This window comes from Dryas octopetala, chromosome 7 (assembly GCF_963921425.1).
Source record: "Dryas octopetala chromosome 7, drDryOcto1.1, whole genome shotgun sequence".
Lineage (NCBI taxonomy): Eukaryota > Viridiplantae > Streptophyta > Magnoliopsida > Rosales > Rosaceae > Dryas > Dryas octopetala.
The window spans coordinates 280220-298602 of NC_141372.1; the positions used below are offsets into that span (position 1 = coordinate 280220).

General features: G+C 35.0%; 3 protein-coding genes across 3 annotated transcripts; all 3 read left to right on the top strand.

Moving 5' to 3' along the window:
* The first annotated feature begins 1443 nt into the window (after positions 1 to 1443).
* On the top strand, positions 1444 to 2123 carry LOC147278007 (uncharacterized). The gene has a single exon (XM_086249673.1). It carries the CDS (start codon positions 1510 to 1512, stop codon positions 1819 to 1821), a length of 312 nt encoding a protein of 103 aa, XP_086105799.1. The 5' UTR covers positions 1444 to 1509; the 3' UTR covers positions 1822 to 2123.
* Positions 2124 to 5398: 3275 nt separating this feature from the next.
* Positions 5399 to 10388, top strand: SKS5 (SKU5 similar 5). Its single transcript, XM_086249672.1, has 7 exons — positions 5399 to 5675; positions 5805 to 5914; positions 7118 to 7388; positions 8556 to 8658; positions 8770 to 9481; positions 9564 to 9642; positions 9760 to 10388. Exons 1-7 carry the CDS (start codon positions 5517 to 5519, stop codon positions 9970 to 9972), a joined length of 1647 nt encoding a protein of 548 aa, XP_086105798.1. The 5' UTR covers positions 5399 to 5516; the 3' UTR covers positions 9973 to 10388.
* A 2646-nt stretch (positions 10389 to 13034) lies between these two features.
* LOC147278009 (TCP-1/cpn60 chaperonin family protein) lies at positions 13035 to 17929 on the top strand. The gene is made up of 12 exons (XM_086250418.1): positions 13035 to 13236; positions 13494 to 13531; positions 13631 to 13687; positions 13898 to 13963; positions 14075 to 14186; positions 14406 to 14534; positions 14825 to 14896; positions 15087 to 15202; positions 15489 to 15565; positions 15688 to 16173; positions 16722 to 17037; positions 17561 to 17929. Exons 2-12 carry the CDS (start codon positions 13526 to 13528, stop codon positions 17705 to 17707), a joined length of 1584 nt encoding a protein of 527 aa, XP_086106544.1. The 5' UTR covers positions 13035 to 13236; positions 13494 to 13525; the 3' UTR covers positions 17708 to 17929.
* Positions 17930 to 18383: the final 454 nt, after the last annotated feature.

An 18383-nucleotide genomic window follows, 5' to 3' on the forward strand; every position in this document is an offset into this window, starting at 1 on the left:
ATAGGGTTCATTTCAAGTTGGTCCACGAATTATAAAACATTTCAAATTTTCCCATTAACTATAGGATTCATTTCAAGTTGGTCCACGAACTATAAAATATTTCAAATTTCTCCACTAACTATATGGCTCATTTCAAGTTGATCCACGAACTAACAAAAAACATATAGAATGGTAGACAAAATCGGATTGACAAAAAAACCGAACCAAACCGGATTATTTATATATATATTTATATATTTTATATTATATAAAAGTTATATATATTGAATAAAAAAGATTTAAGATGTTTTTTGAACATGTTAGGGGTTCGAACCTATGACCTTGTGAGGAGAGTCAAATATGAATTCTCACTACACCACTTAATCAATTATGAAATTCAAGTAGATGCAATATATTTATAGGCATACTGATATTTGAAATATAATAATTTATAAAATTAAATATATTTTATATATCATTCCTTTTTTTTTAAGACAATATTTTAGGTCTCTATTTAAATATTATCATTGCAAAAAGTCTAAAAATTTTACTAGTTTATATTTTATATAATTTATAGTTTCTATATTATAAACATATTACTAAAAGTCCAAAACTATAATTTATAATTTATATACTAAAATTATCAGGGTTAATTTTTAAGGTATAAGGTTTCAGACTTTATGGTTTAGTGTATAAGGTTATGATGTAGAATACCAATTATAATTTTATAAATTATTATATTTCAAGTATCAGTATGCCTATAAATTTATTGCATGTGCTTAAATATCATAAGTGACTAAATGATGTAGTGAGAATTCACACTTTTACTCTCCTAAAGTGGTCATGGGTTCGAACCCAGTATGTTCCAAAAACACCTTATACCTTTTTTATTCAAAATATATAACTTTTATATAATAAATAAATAAAATAAAATATATATATAAATAATCCAGTTCGGTTTGGTTTTTTTGTCAACCATTCTGTATGTTTTTTGTTAGTTCGTGAACTAACTTGAAATGAACCCTATAGTTAATGAGAAAATTTGAAATGTTTTATAGTTTGTGGACCAACTTGAAATAAACCCTATAGTTAATGGGAAAATTTAAAATATTTTATAGTTCGTGGACCAACTTGAAATAGACCCTATAATTGGTGGATATAAATATACTTGAGCCTAAACTTTATAATGACAATTCTACGTCTTAAAGTAACCTTAAATTTTTTGAGTCTTAAACTTTGTAAACTAGATTAAATCCTACACTTTGACCCTAAAATAAATTTTATAAAAATTAAAAATAAAACTTTAATTATCAATAAGGGTGGAAAATAAATGAAGTAAAGTTAGGTTATATAATTATGTTCCAGAATTGGATTTCTATTTGAGGGTTCCCAATAATTTAGTAAGCATTTCTATTTTCTGCCATTATAATTGATATTAGAATTTGTAAGCATTTTTTATGTGCTAATTTCATTTGAAGTCTCACTCAATCGTTCTCCTCACTCTGAGTTACAGAATTCAGAGTTGGAGTGATGGGTTCATCAGCACCGCCAAGCTCAGCGGCTAAAAAATCGTTGGGGTTGATAGCAAACGCTATTAAGCGCAAGGACAGCTTCATTCAGTTCTTTGCAATGACTGGAATTTTGCTGTTAAGCGTTCGATCGCTCGGCCAAAAGTATCGTCTCCACGATCTTGGCGAGGATACCTCCGCTCTGAAAGAGGAGCAAAAAGCCCTTTCCGACCGCATGAACAACATCAAGCGTGATCTCCTGCAAGAAGCCTCTCTCGACCCCACTGGTCTTTTCGCTTCCAGGCTTCGCACTCTCTTTGCCGAACAACACTGATCACGCCCTCTCTTAGCTCTGTGAGTTCATGCACTCTCTAGGGCTTCTTTCTCTTTCTTCTTATGTTATTCAATTATTCGGTTCGCTAAATTTTCCAAATTGAACCTAAACGATATAAATCTCTTATTGCTGTCGACTTACGGTTTTCGTCTGGTTATTTCGTATTCCTGAGATTTGGGGTTTAGGGTTTTCACGCCAAATGTATGCTGTTTCGTATTCCAGTTACGATTGGGCTAGTGTTTATAATCTGTATGTGACTCGTAATTAATCTTGCAAATGAATTGTGCGACACTCTGCCTTCAGTAACTGTGTGTGAGTTTTATGGTGTACTTAGGTTTCTTATATTTGTTCCTGGTTTATAGGTTGTAACTTAACTTTGCAACTTGTTTGGTTGAAATTGTTAGTCGTCCCAGTGTTCAGCTTAAAATTTAATTTGAAGTTGGTTACAATACAGACAAAACGGATGAATTGCTTGTTTTGTTTGAGTGGTTTGCTTTGAGCTTGAGATTCAACGTTCTATTCATTCTGATCCTGGTGAGGGATTTGGTTTGTTAACTTGTCTGTTTTCAAAAGTCAAAAGTTTCGGGGTTTCTTTCTGAAATTGAAGACACCTGTCATGGAAAAGTGGTGTTTTGGCGTTGATTTTGAACGATTGCTAGGTAAAGTTAAAGGGTTGTATGTATTTCTTATGAAGCCACTAGTCTTGGGCAAACAAAAGGGGCACATGAAGTCCATTTCTTTCAGCTTCATGCTTCCTGATTATGATCTTGTGTTAAGGAATTAGGATTCCATTCACATGAATAGAAATAGAGTGCTCATGAGTCTTTATTTTTCTCGTACATCCAAGGAACCACGGCATGTTGGACACTTCTGTTGATGCTTAAGAAAACACATTCATTTTTTTGCTTAGAAATAGTGAAACTCTGAAGTCTTAGAGCATTTTTGTGAAGAAAATTACACAGTAATAATTATTTTTCTTGTTATTATTTAGATAAATATATTCATTTACAAGTAAAGATATGCTCAAATAGAGATAGATGTTTATAAAAATCAAAGTTTACACAGAATACACATTCATTGGTGAGTCCTTGTATCTGGATTTTTAGAAGTTGATGTGTTGGACACCCTGCACCTGTTTCAACACACTACACTGCATAGTCTGCATCCATATCAAGTCATAGGTATTCTATCAATAATGTTCATTGTGTGTTGCTCTATCTTTGATTCTTTGTTTGTTTGTTTGTTTGTTTGGAAGTGTCTTCAGTTTTTTGCGTCTGAAAGTCGTAAGAGCCTTCATTGTCAACTGGCTCTTGCAGCCTTGGCTTCTGCACCTTGGAGGCTGGTATTCATTTTTTTTTTTTTTGGGTCTAATCGAGGCTGGTATAGTGGTATTCATTGTCAAATCTCATCTGTGAACAAGCAAAAGGATTTTGGGATTCATAGGATTGCTCAACTTAAGTACATGCTAAGTTGCTAACACTTGCATTTGGCTGTTGATGGAGATTTCAGACTTTGAGAGCAAATTTGACAATTTGTATCCACCTGTACGTATAACTTTTGTGGGCCTCACTACCTGATTATGAGTCTAACATAAGTCTTTTCCTTTTCCTTAGCGTCTCACTCGAGTCTTGTATGTCTTTCAATAATGTCATCTTCGAACAGCTGTGTCACCCAAGACATTGATTTGCTGCCGGTATAGTGGTATGGTTTGAGTTGAACATGCCCACTAATCACGGTTAAGGGGTCCTACTAGCCAGCCAAGCTTCCTTTTAAACCTGGGCAGGCAGATGCACCAATTAACTTCTTGGCTTTTGGGGATGCATTTGAATTTCAATTACAAACCGCGTTGACATGTGTTATTTGGGGAGTTGCCGCGTTGTGAGGCACGTGGTTCCTAAATTCGGTGATAGTGTGATACTACTCCAACTTGCAACCAAAAAACAAAAGAGTTAAGTAGTCCAACTACTCATTTTATTGGCTTTCAAAATCTGGTCGGATTGTTGGGATTGTACGTGCGTTCGGATTGTTTGGGTTCCGGTTTCCTTGCATGTCTATTTGGGTTTCCGACATTCAATCAATTAATCAAGTAAAATGAATCTCGTGTCATCGTCACCGCCATTACCACCGAGCCACCATTGTTGCCTTTGTTGCTGCTGTCGTTACTATCACAAACCACTCATTTATAATTTACGGATTTACAAATTTGCACAAAGAAATTATAAAACTTACCTTTAAATACGATCACGATGAATAAACATTAAAATTATAATTTATAAGTACTTATTTGTTTTTTTGTTCTACAAAAGAGCCTGAGTTGGAGTATCATTCTACTCCCACGTGAAGGTATCTTACAATTAATCAACTCCCAATTCATTTAACTAGAAACACTTACCAATTTCATGTGCCTTTTTCTATTCTATAACATAAAAGACAAAAAACATTCATGGCAAAAGCGAGGTTTTTATTTATTTATATTTCTTTGTAAGAGCAAGAGTTTAACAAAGTGAGGCTTACTATTTCAGTAGATAACATAATTAATCTCTTTTTTTTTGGGCCTGTTAACATAATTAATCTCAAGTAAGATAAAAACTGCCTTTGTGTGTCCGGGGGGGGGGGGGGGAGATTTGTATATCATAAAAGCATTGAATTATAAATCATGGCACTTGTTACAACGGAAAGCATTGTAGAAAATAGGGTTTTTTTTTTTCTTCCTAATTGTAAGGTTAGATTAACCCCAGAGCTTTGATGACAAATGCGGCCAATAGAAAAAATAAAATTGCAAACGGTGTGTACCCATCCAGCAACATTAATTGAACTGGTTTCCTTCATCAGCTTTGATTCATTGAAGGAAGTAGGAAATAATGCAATTTGCTGTTACAAGAATAATTAACAAAGATAAATACAAAGTGTATAAATTGGAGGTAGAGAGTTGTTGATTTCCCAGTAAGCTCGAGCGTGGGTGATTGATCATGAGGGTATGATCCGTGTTATGTAATTACTGCATTTAACTATATGGGTGAGGTCAGACACGCTTCCTTTCTGATTCACCGAAAAAGAAAATGTAAGCACAAGAAACAAACATAAACATTTGGTGTTGGATTATACAATATTATTACTATTCAAATAGAAACAGCCAACAGAAACAGGGGAATAGGGGATGGCAATTGGCAAGAGGAAATGGTTGACTTGAGTCATTATTGTTAAAAACTCATCACATTTCACATGCACTCTTAAAAGATAGCGCCAAAACGAAACCACCACCACCCTTCTCACAGTCGTCACAGAATCGCAAAACGAAAAACAAAACCAGCCCATGTGGGAGACACAAACACAAACACAAACACATACAGTCACGCTTCACAGTGCTTGAAACTTCATTATTATTTATTCCATAATGAAATAATGCGTAATAGTAAGGGAATAGGAGGGCCCCACCACCGACACCATCACACCACCGCTATTTTTCTTTTTTGTTGAATAAAATTTAGGGATTTTCCCTCTCTTTTCTTTGCGGCTAGCGGGCAAAGCCACATATCGCACCCTCTCTGTACCGCACTTAAATACGTGCCATTCCTCATCAAACGTCATTTGTCCCTGTCATTCACTCTTCTCCTTCACCACCCCTTTTTAAGTCACCTCTTCTCTTCCAGCCAAAAATACCCCAAACTCTCTATCTCCTACTCATTAGCTTCAAAATGCCGCTAAACGTAGCGGGAGGCACTGCACTTTGTGCTCTGCTATGCCTAACTCTCACTGCTACTCTCTTTGCCATTGTTGGGGCTGAAGATCCGTACAGGTTCTTCGACTGGAACGTTACTTATGGGGACATATACCCACTCGGTGTTCGCCAAAAGGTTTCTTCAAATCTCATTCTTTCTTTCTTTATGATAAATTTCCTGTATCAATCTTTTCATTCACAAGATCCATCAAATATATATACATATATGATTGGAATTAATAGATCCGATCTGTTCACTTTTCAGGGAATACTCATCAATGGCCAATTCCCAGGTCCAGATATTCACTCTGTTACCAATGACAATCTCATCATCAACGTCTTCAACAGCTTGGACGAGCCCTTTCTCATCTCCTGGTACACACGATGCACTCACTGCACACTCTCTTTTTCTCTACTCTGCCTCCCTGCAAATTGCAAAGATTATGCCCACTAATTTTAATCTATTATATTATTTTGTCGGTAGGAAAAGACAAGATTACCCTATGTAATCTTTATTTTGAACCTTTGATTACAGTGCTGACTGTGCTGTTGAGATATTTTCGTTACTGTAGTAGGGGAATGTGATTCATTTTACAGCTAACCAGGGCGGCCTAGCTAATACCGCGCGTACATTTGTTTAGGTATTCTAGATTTATGATTAAGAGAATGTCTGACTCGGACGCCATTGTTATTTGTTGGATTCACATTCACATTATATTTCTTGTATGCTACTTTCTTTTTCTTTTTCTTTTTTATTAAGTTAGATGTGGCAACAGTTCTAGATTTTCGTAGATCAAGATCGCCCATGTTGATTTGGTATTAGAGGTCAATGCCATAGATCTGGTCACCCTTAACAATAATTTAGTACTGACCAGCTAGCTGAGCTTTCTATTCTGCATGTAGAATCTAGAAATGGACTCCTCGCCTATGATTAAGCCACATCAATTGCGCAACTGAAACATTAAATTCTTGTTATTCAACCCACCCTATTTAGATTACTGATGTTGATGTCCCCTACTATTAAACTTCAGCTACAAGATAGGGAAACCAATCTTATTGAAAAAAGCGAAAGAAGGAGACACCTAAAAAAGTCGATGAAAAGGAAAAAGAGAAAAAAGGACCCAAAAAATCAGGTGCTAATTATGGAGGCTTGGAGCACTATGCTATTGCCATTGATTTTGAGCCTCTGGCAAAATAAATTAGGATATTCAGATTATTTTATTTAATACAAAGGATCACCTTGGTAGATTTAGAAATTAATAAGTCTCTTGGCTGCATTGTATATTTATTATTTATTGTGAAAAGTAAGTAGAGAATTAATTGTCTTTGATAAGGCACAAGGAAAAACAAGTAAATAATTAATTAATTGTCCCTTTGGGCCTTGTTTCTTCTTCCTTTGTTAAAAAAATTTTCCATAAAAAAAAAGAGCAAGTAAATAATTAATTGTGTTGGTAGAGAGAGAAATTAATTGTCCTGGAAAGAAGCAAATCATAATTAATACAAAAGAGAGATGTACATTGTAGCCTTTGTAGGTGAATTGTGAAAACTAATTTGCAGTTTTGGTTAATGTAAACGTAGGAATGGAATCCAACAGAGAAGGAATTCATTTGAGGACGGTGTGTATGGAACAACCTGCCCAATACCTCCAGGGAGGAATTTTACATACATTCTCCAAGTGAAGGATCAAATTGGGAGTTTCTACTACTTCCCTTCTCTTGCATTCCACAAGGCTGCTGGTGGTTTTGGAGGCATCAGAATTCTCAGTAGGCCCAGAATTCCTGTCCCTTTCCCAGATCCAGCTGGTGATTACACTGTCCTCATTGGGGATTGGTACAAGTCTAATCACACAGTAAGCTTTTTCGCTGATCCTTTCTATTTTCTTATTTACACACTATAATATTATTATTTCTTATATTAGCAATGTTATACTTATCACAATTTCATACCTTTAAATGATATTTATATATTTAACACTAAAAATTTAAAATAAAATTTAAAAAAGAAAAATAAAATACATTTTCAGTAAAATAATGACACATTAAATAAAATACAAATATGAAAAAAATATATATATAACAACTAGCTATTGTTCTTATATATTAAATAGGCACATTTAGAATCCTGTATAAAAGTAAAAGTCTACTGGCATTAATGTGTTGTCATTAAACTAATGCTCGTAGTATTTTTCTGCCATTGGACAGCTGGATCTGTTGACCTGAGTGTCGGTAAAACAGATCTTTCTTTTTTTTGTTTTTTTCTTATGGGGTTTATCAGTTTTTGGTATAAATTATAATAAGCCACTTTTTTTGTTTGGTAAGCAAAGGGGATAAGTTGCATTCATAAAGCCACAATTTTGTTAGTAAAAATGTTGACTTGACCCGCTAATTTAATCTACTATATCCAAACGAGCTTTTTTATTTAGAAGCGGACATTAAATTTCCATGAGATATTTTGTTAATAAATGTACAATAATATTGCAAAGAATACATCTAAAATATACGCGTTTTTCTTACAGCAATTTTCTGGCTATTAATACAAATTCAGGAGTCTTGTGCTAACTTATTTCGTCATTTATGGTTTCTTTCCCATATGACATAACTGTTTGGAACTATTCATATTACTCACAATTAACTTCTGTTATCATAAATTTGAGTCAACGAAATTCATTATTGAAATTGGCATCACCTTGTTGGCATGCGGGCCTGGGGTTGAATATATATGTTGGACCACCGCGTTACTTTCTTTACCTGCCCATCCCCTATGGGCTATGGTTTTGGTGGCACGCCTTGTTTTAAAATTTGAACTTATAGCCATGCATGGTTTGTGGGTCACTGTCACTCGCATTATCTACCTGCCACTGCGAGATGTTGGTTAGCAACTTAATTGGCCAAATTAAGCTCAAACATGGAGTGGTTGGAAACAACTTGATTCGTTTCGATTGATTCCTCTGTTACTGGCTGCATTTTACCCATTTGGCATTTGGATCAAAGTTGATGAATTTACTTGTCTTGTACAGACCTTGAAGGCTCATCTTGACCGTGGTAAGAAGCTACCTTTCCCTGATGGAATACTTATCAACGGTCGTGGGTCTAATCAATTTTCTCTCACCTTTGAACAAGGTGGGCCTTCAATCTTTACCACATAGGGTTGCTTCCAGATTCACCATTGTTATCATTGTTTTGCAATTACAACATCGTAGATTACCACTAATTCGTGTCTATGTATTGCAGGAAAAACTTACAGGCTTAGAATATCCAACGTTGGGTTGCAAAATTCCCTCAACTTCCGCATTCAAAACCACAAATTGAAGCTGGTAGAAGTGGAGGGAACACACACCCTCCAAACTACCTACTCATCCCTTGATGTACACGTGGGCCAATCATACTCTGTTCTTGTAACAGCAGATCAGCCCGGACAAGACTACTACATAGTGGCTTCCTCTCGTTTCACCTCTGAGGTCCTTACCACCACTGGCATTCTTCATTACAGCAATTCTCAAGGCAAAGTCTCTGGGCCACCCCCTGGTGGGCCTACCATCCAAATTGACTGGTCTTTAAACCAGGCCCGGTCTATCAGGACCAATCTTACAGCAAGTGGACCAAGGCCTAACCCACAGGGGTCATACCACTATGGAATGATTAACACTACCAAAACTTACATTCTAGCAAGTTCCGCTGGCCAAGTCGGTAGGAAGCAAAGATACGGAGTGAACAGTGTATCCTTTGTCCCAGCAGACACTCCCTTAAAGCTGGCCGACTACTTCAAAATTGGAGGAGTTTTCCGAGTTGGAAGCATCTCCGACAAGCCTACAGGTGGGGGATTGTACCTTGACACATCAGTTTTGGGTGCTGATTTTAGAGCATTCGTCGAAATTGTGTTCCAAAACGACGAGGATATAGTTCAGACCTGGCATCTTGACGGTTACTCTTATTTTGTTGTTGGGTACGTACACAAGCAGCAGCATCAATATCACATGCATTGTTTAATTACACCATCAACTTCTAATTAATTACTTAATTTGCAGTATGGATGGAGGGCAGTGGACAGCTTCTAGCAGGAACCAGTACAATCTTCGAGATGCAGTTTCACGTAGCACCACTCAGGTAATGTTACTTTAATTGCGGCAGTAGTCGTTCATTTTGTATATAATTAACAATATTGTTCATGCATATATGGAATTGGATGGTGATTAATTGGTGATTACTACGTACTTCCTGCAGGTGTATCCCAAGTCGTGGACTGCTATATATGTTGCACTTGATAATGTGGGAATGTGGAATTTGAGGACTGAGTTTTGGGCACGACAATACCTTGGACAACAATTGTACCTGCGTGTTTACACAACATCAACTTCAATTAGGGATGAATACCCCATTCCAAGGAATGCTCGTCTTTGTGGTAGAGCAAGTGGCCGACGCACACGACCACTCTAACTCTAAGCCATGCACCCACCAAAGTGTGAAAATGAAGGCCTGTCTACTAGCTTAGTGGATCGATCCTTAAGATTGAAGAGTACGAGAGTAGTAGTACTGTACGTTAGCTTCTACCTAATTTGTTCTTGGGGGGCCTTTCAAATTTTAATTACTATTTATATATGATGTGAAACGAGGAGCATGCATGTACCATTACAAGTTTACAACTGTCAAGGACCTCAGCTCGAGGTCACATTCTTTCCTTAATTAGAACAGAGATTGTATTCCCTTTGTCGACATTAGTTGTTTCAAGTTTTTGTATACCTATTCAATTATGAATTTATTATAAGGTGTGGTGACCCTGAGTTGCCTCTCAAGATTTCTATTGACACCTTGCTACATATAGATATAAATATAATGATGCCAGTTATTGAGTATATATTTCAGATGATGTTTTCTGCTGAATGTGAGTTGTTCATCCTGTGATATGTTTATTCCTCTTACACGGTTGAATTTTAGCTTTTGGAAGGGTTCAGAGCACATTAGGAAGAGGGTTGCTTGTTATATTTTGCTTTATATAACAATTCTGGTAGCTTGCATCGAAATGTCAGTTTCTTACATTGTGCTATATATTTTATATTTTAGTTGGTATCATATATGATATATGCATGTCATAGCCATCTTATAATTTAGTTGGTATCATGTATATATGTATCCTATATAGATATATTATACATATGTAATGTGTATGGACTATGATTAGAAGTATAGTGAGAATGTGGTGTTAAGTTATGTAGAAAACAAATAAAAGAGAATGTGAGTCATGTGATGAGGGCGAAAGGGTAATAAGTGAGGTTAAAAATGGTTTTATCATTATTAGAAAGTGTGTAATGGATACTTGCCTATTTGGATCATCGACTGTCTTTTTTTAAATATATTATATAAAATAAGTTAATAACTATTTGGTCTAGATAATATCCTGTCTCTTTTAATATAAGTATATCATGAGTTAAACTTTAATGGACGACCTATTGATAAAAAAAAAATTGTATAAAATGATAAAAGTATAATTATTAGAGATAATTAGGTTTGAGTCATTTAGAAAAACAGTTTCTAGATGGAGACCGATGATGTTTTAAAATTTATAAGAAAATTATTTTAATTCATGATAAAGTTCTTTAATTTATAAATTTTTTTTTAAATTCATAATAAAGTCTTTTTAATTTATAAAAAAATTATTTTAATTTATAATAAAGTTCTCCCCCGATTTGAAGGGTATTTCCCTCCGAAGGTGTAGAGTGGGATTCGTAGAGGTTGTATGTTCAATTTTAACTTCAGAATTTTGGGCAGAGCCCAAAATTCTGAAATTAAAACCTAACATAAAGCTGTCAAAGAAAAAAAATAAAATGACTTGATTAAAAACTTAAATCATTACCAGTGTTTTTTTTTTTAAGAAAAACTCATAAAATAGACGGGACTATAAATTTCCCTAACTATTATTGTCTATTTCAAAAGATGATTTTTTTTTATAGAAAATTAGAATTAAATATCAAATCCTAATAATTTTTTTGTATAGCATGAAAATCATATAATATTTCAATTGAACTACTAAGTTTAAATGTAGTTTTTTCGATTAGGTCACAAATATGTTAGCCCCTTTGATTTGAGTCTTTTTCATTTGACATTTTTGTCTTTTCGCCCACATATTATGGGTGTTTATTAAAATTTATAAGATTTTGACAAAATTGTCCTTGAGGCTTTTATATTATCTTTAAAATTTGCTAATGTAGTCTCAACTTTACATTTAGTTGTGGCTGTACGACACTCGCAACTTCAAATTTAGTTGTGACTGAACGACAGTTACATCAAAGTTGTGAGACAGTCACAGTTAAGTTATGACTTAATTGAATTATTTTTAGAGAAATTATACTACAATATAATATAAATAGATGTCAAAACAATACTTTTACTCAAAATAATACATAGTATAGTGGTGTGAGCTATCTCTTTTAATTTACTAAGACAGTCACAGTTAAGTTGTGACTGGATTGATTTTTTTTTAAATACAATATAGTATAAATTAGTGTAATATTTGTGATGTAATATATTTTTTATTTTTTTATTGTAGTGGCATGTGATGTAATATTTATAAATTTTAATACCTTTTATTTTATTATTTTGTTTGACTTTTCAAGCAGTACCTAATCTAAAGTGCTATTTAATTTTAGTACCTAAACTAAAAAGTTACTAAAATTTAGTAGTTAAAATTAACGAACCTTTCTTTTTATGATAGCATAATACATCTAGAGAAATATTTCTTATATCATATTTATACCTTTAAGCATTATATTTTGTACTGTGTAATATATTACTCTTCATATCTTGTCATACTAGCAATTGTACTCTTAAAACCGAGTTATAGTTGTGATGTAAATTGTACACATTTCATCTCAATATGTAAAATTATTCTATATATGCTGTCAGCCTAAAAGTAGACATTCTTACTTTTTTTTGTAGCTCTAAAAGTATATATTTATCTTCAAATTTTAGAACATCAAGTCAATGACATTTGGTCTTATTTTGTAGGTGGTCATAAGTTTAAAAATAATTAACACCAGTAACTAAATAAAAAACAAAAATCTTATAGCACCAAAATGTTTTTAACAATATTTCACCCTTATAACTCAATAATAATTTGATACATGTAAATTTTTTATATGGGAAATTGATTGTTAAGAGAAAAAATGAAAAATAAATGCTTGTCCAACTATAATCAGTTTGTAACTTTGTATAGATGAGCCATATATATTGTTTGAAATATTTTTAATAAACAGCTCTCAGAAAAAAAAAAAAATTAAAAAAAATTTAACTATTTAAGAAAGGAAAAAACTAAGGTCCTTCCCGGAGCTTCGCTAGACTGCGCCAAAAAAGTTCCTACCAAAAAAATAAAACCTGTACAAAAGTAATTAGGGCGTGGTGCTTGCCCTTTCGATCACCGCCTATAAAACAGTGTGGCCCACCTATCCATGCCCCAATCCAACGGTTAGTTACACGGTTCTTATTCTTTGATGCATCACGTTTACGAAGTCAGGTTACCCAACGACATTAGACGCAGGGGTGCATTGCGAACCATAAATAACCATTACACACACTCTTTTTCAACCAGTGCTAGTAGAAGAGTGAAAAACCCTCGACGCCGAAACCAGTTTTTTAGGCGGGATCCAGACTCTCGGATTCTCCGTTCGCCCTATCTGTCGTTGCTTTGTCTTTACTCTTCAAGAGCAGGTATTAGCTTTCTCATGCTTCGATTTCTAAGGTTTTGAGGTTTAGGGTTTTAGTTTATTTTTTCTTACTTCAGTTTTCCTTTCTTCTTTCGTTTGGTTCTCGAGAAAGTGCGTGAAAAGGAACGCGAAATGGCCGAAATGCTGATTGTTTCTTTACCATTTAGGGTTACGTCGTTATGATAGGCTGTGACTTGTGTGTTCGACTAAACATTATTTTTGCCCCTTTTATTTTACCTTAACTTGAAAAACATCTTGCAGGTTTCAGCTGAAGTGATTTGATATCTAAGTCTATGGCGGTATGTAAATTTTGACAAATATTCCCTTTTAGGGTGTTGATTTTTGAAGTATTATTTTCATATTTCTTTTGTATTTGACTTGATTGGTGAATGTGGTAGATCGAGAACATTTTCAAAGATGAAGCTAGCGAGGAGAAAGGAGAGCGGGCAAGACTGGTGAGTTTTGTGCAATATTCATTGAAGTGCAGAATTTTGCTCGTAACATTTGCTGTTATTCTTTTTCCTTTTTGGTTTGTCTTTGTTCAAGGGACATATTGCAACAAACACTTTGAATCTCATTTTGTCTCTTTGAAATTCAGTTGAGTATGGCTAGAGGTTGATATCCCTTGTACTTTGGAACTCATCTATCATTTTGCATTGTTTTAGGCTTCATTTGTGGGTGCAATGGCAATTGCTGACTTGGTCAAGACAACGTTAGGGCCAAAGGGAATGGTGAATTTCTTTTACTTAAAATGTGTTTCCAAACTGAAAAACACATATACCATGTTATTAAGCCTATAGCCTTCTTATTCTAATTACATTTTTGTTAATATATTTGGACAGGATAAAATTCTGCAATCAACAGGAAGAGGACATGCAGTTACTGTTACAAATGATGGGGCTACCATCTTAAAGTCCCTGCATATTGACAATGCAGCCGCTAAAGTCCTTGTCGGTATCCTAACCATTGCATCTTGCATTAAAGAATATGCATGGTGATTATTACAGGGTGTGGAAATTTTCTTCATGCTGAGTTATCTTTTAACATATATGAACTTGGTGAAAGCCTTTGTTAGCTAGTTATCTGTGATCTTCTAGTGCATATTTACTGATCCTGACTGGTAGAAATAGATCTTATCTTTCAATTTGTGATGATCCTTAATACAAGGGTCAGATATTTCAAAAGTTCAAGATGATGAAGTTGGTGATGGGACAACTTCTGTTGTTGTTTTGGCGGGGGAACTCTTAAGGGAGGCAGAAAAGCTGGTTGCGGCAAAGATTCACCCTATGACAATCATATCAGGTTTGTGCTACTTTTCTGCTTTAAATTCTCTCTCTCTCTCTCTCTCTCTCTCTCTCTCTCTCTCTCTCTCTCTCTCCCTTTGTATAGAATTATTCTTGTGTCTTTTGTTAACCAACAACTGTACACTTCCCCTTATCTTTCTTTGGCATGTCAGTATTCGTACTTTTGTTTATACAAATTATATCTTTGCTTTAGACTATATGTTCCTTTATTCTGATGTATTTTTATGGAGTATAGTGTGAAAAATTCACCATTTCAGAATTTGTAATGCTGTATGTTTTATTGTTCAGGTTATCGAATGGCTGCTGAATGTGCTCGCGATGCTTTGTTGAAGAAGGTTGTGGATAATAAGGCTGATTCTGGTATTTACTTCTGCTCAATATTTTAAATTTAAATGCTGTCATCTAGGCATATATGATGTCAGATAGTGAATCTGATGGGCTTTTTGTATGTAGTCCTTGGAGATTGAAAATTTTGAATGGCTTGGTCGTGCTTTCATTATCTTTGCCTTGTACTTTGGTTACTAATGTTTGACATTACTGGATTGTGCAGAGACATTTAAGTCAGACTTAATGAAGATTGCAAAGACTACTTTGAGCTCCAAAATTCTTTCCCAGGATAAGGAACATTTTGCACAACTAGCAGTGGACGCTGTGATGCGGCTAAAGGTGATTGTAACAAAAGATTTGGTAGTTAAGGTTCAATCTGAATGTCACAAGCAATGTTTGCTCTAATTGGCTGATTCACTCCTCCCCTCTCCCCCTTGCTTACATAGGGTTGATTTGCTATTGGAAATGTAGCTTCTGTTTGTGCATTTCTTTTTCCTGAGAAGTATATTGATTCAAGATTTTGTCTTCTGCTCTGTTTTTCGTTTTATTATTTTCCTCTTTAAAAGTAGATGTATACCCTTTCTTTTATCTTCATCTTGCTTGATAAGGCTGCTGTCAATGACAGGGGAGCACCAACTTAGAGGCTATCCAAATTATAAAGAAGCCCGGGGGATCATTGAAGGATTCATTTTTAGATGAAGGGTAAGAAGATCCAATTTTTACATATGTTACAGGATGCTTTGGCTTTTAGATCCGACTATTCTGGAAATTTTACATTTTCTGTGCCTGTAATGGTAGTCTTGAATTCTGTTTTGCTTGTTCAGATTTATTCTTGACAAGAAAATAGGTCTTGGTCAGCCCAAACGCATAGAGAATGCAAAGATTTTGGTTGCAAATACTGCAATGGACACAGACAAAGTGAAGATTTATGGAGCACGTGTTCGTGTTGATTCAATGTCAAAGGTTGCTGAAATTGAAGGGGCTGAAAAAGAAAAAATGAGAGAAAAAGTGCAGAAGATAATAGGTCACGGGATTAACTGCTTTGTTAACAGACAGTTGATTTACAATTTCCCAGAAGAACTCTTTGCAGATGCAGGAATACTTGCAATTGAGCACGCTGATTTTGATGGCATTGAGCGTTTGGCCTTAGTAACTGGTGGCGAAATTGCATCAACCTTTGATAATCCAGAGTCAGTAAAGCTTGGGCACTGCAAGCTCATTGAGGAAATTATGATCGGTGAGGACAAGTTGATCCACTTTTCTGGTGTTGAACTGGGTCAGGCATGCACAATAGTGTTGAGAGGCGCGAGGTATTCTTTTATATGCTTTTTCCTTCCAATTCAGTTCAGCACCAGCTAATATAATACATATGTCCTCAGATGCATTTTTAACCTAGTTTATCTATGTGAAAGAACATGAAATGGAGTACCTGTTTGCTCAATCACCTATTTATCATCTATGAGATCTCTCCCATTGATAGGCAGAAGACAGGGGTTTCTTGATATGACTAAAGTTTCCCTAATCCCTCTATTAATAGCTTAATTCACATGCAGCCATAGTTAATCTGCCTCTGAGTTGTCAGATTAAGCCATATTCATGTTTTGCATGCATTTGTGTTGTGACTTGTGTTGGCAAGTAGCTTTGCTATTGACTGGAGCATGTGACTTGTGTCTGTTTGTATTGTCGTTTCTTCTTACCTATGGATATCCATGTAGTACTAGAATTATGTCTAGGTGTTCTCTCTAGAAAGTGTCAAAGCTTTTGTTTTGTATAAGTTTTGTTCTACCCGGAGTTCAAATTAGTTCTTTTGACTTTGAGTTTGATGCTATGTTATGACATGTTTGTACTCCTTTGGCAGCCATCACGTGCTTGACGAGGCTGAAAGGTCTCTGCACGATGCCTTGTGTGTGCTGTCTCAGACAGTCAATGACAGCAGGGTTTTGCTCGGAGGTGGATGGCCTGAGATGATTATGGCAAAGGATGTTGATGAGCTGGCCAGGAAGACTCCTGGAAAGAAATCTCATGCTATTGAAGCTTTCTCACGGGCGCTCTTGGCCATTCCAACTATTATTGCTGACAATGCCGGTCTGGACAGTGCTGAGTTGGTTGCAAAGCTACGTGCAGAGCACCATAAAGAAGGATGCACTTCTGGGATTGATGTCATCTCTGGAACTGTAAGTACCAAGTGTGTGTTTATTGACTATGATGTTTGAATACACCTCAGCTTTGAAGGCTTTATTCATTATGCATTAGTGACATGCAAAGCAAAGCTTAATGTTACATATTGCCCCATTAAAGCAAATGTTATAAGCTTAAAACTGTTATTGCAACTAGTTGAATGTTAGCCAAGGGTTTTTTTAATATCAGAACCTCCCTACTGAGGAAAGGAGACACATTTGTTTATTTATTGTAAAGAGTCATTGCTGCCGTATAATTGAAGTTAATTGTGACAGTTTGAATGGGGAAAGTTACTTGAAATGATAATTACTTTCTTTAAATAAAATCTTATAATGGTCCGCATCATTATCTGCTTGTTTTGTCGATTGGCTAATTGGTGATCACGAGGTGATGGGCTGTATGTTGTAGTCATTAAGAAATTGCTCCTTACAGTTTTCATTGGATTTGTCTAGAAACCTCTTCAATCTGTTTTCTGGATTGTCAGTAATTTGATGCTTGGCAATTTTGACATTCTGGCAGGTAGGAGACATGGCGGAACGAGGGATCTCTGAATCGTTTAAAGTTAAGCAGGCTGTCTTGCTGTCTGCAACGGAGGCTGCAGAGATGATTCTTAGAGTTGATGAGATCATCACATGTGCACCACGGAAAAGAGAAAATAGAATGTGAAAGGCTGGATTGAATGTTTTGATGCCTGCCGTTGTATTGGCACCGTTCTATATGGTTTGAATGTTGACGTGTTATTGTTGGACGAGATTAAAATTTTGGACCATGGGTTGCGATATGGTCAAATTGCTACTAAGGACTTACTTTTAAATTTGTATCGAGTTTTGTTGAAAAAGAAAGTACTGTCGGGGGTATCTTTGTGCAGTCGAAGTTTTTGTTTTCTTCTGCTTGATAGTTAATCGTTATGCACGGACATTATCTAACTCTTTTTTTAGTTTCCGAAATTTTATTAAATATTTTTGTTCCATAAAAACCCAACTTAGATATTAATTTCATGATCATCACTATATTTTGATAAATTGATTAAAATCTTTTTGAATGAATATTCTCTTTAAAATTCCTCAATTTTGGACACATCCGTGTTTATAAAAATTTTGATGCTCCATAAAACCAAACTTACAGTTACAAGAGTACATTTCTCTAAAATTTATATTCTTCATCACTTATTTTCCTAACTAATTTAGAAGTACTATTTCTTAATTGGGATTTTGAACACACTTATCCAAGTGCGTGTTATATCTAACTTCTAATTTGTGGTTAAAGCGTTCAGTCATCCACTAATACAACACAAGGTAGGAAAAAAAAAAACCGAATACAAGTATACAACACAAGATAGTTA

Coding starts and splice junctions, on each gene's coding strand:
- LOC147278007 (XM_086249673.1), top strand. CDS start 1,510: ATGGGTTCATCAGCACCGCCAAGCTCAGCGGCTAAAAAATCGTTGGGG.
- SKS5 (XM_086249672.1), top strand. CDS start 5,517: ATGCCGCTAAACGTAGCGGGAGGCACTGCACTTTGTGCTCTGCTATGC. Junction 7,389..8,555: donor GGTACAAGTCTAATCACACA/GTAAGCTTTTTC, acceptor TGTCTTGTACAG/ACCTTGAAGGCTCATCTTGA. Junction 9,482..9,563: donor TACTCTTATTTTGTTGTTGG/GTACGTACACAA, acceptor CTTAATTTGCAG/TATGGATGGAGGGCAGTGGA.
- LOC147278009 (XM_086250418.1), top strand. Junction 13,688..13,897: donor AAGGAGAGCGGGCAAGACTG/GTGAGTTTTGTG, acceptor GCATTGTTTTAG/GCTTCATTTGTGGGTGCAAT. Junction 14,535..14,824: donor CCCTATGACAATCATATCAG/GTTTGTGCTACT, acceptor TTTATTGTTCAG/GTTATCGAATGGCTGCTGAA.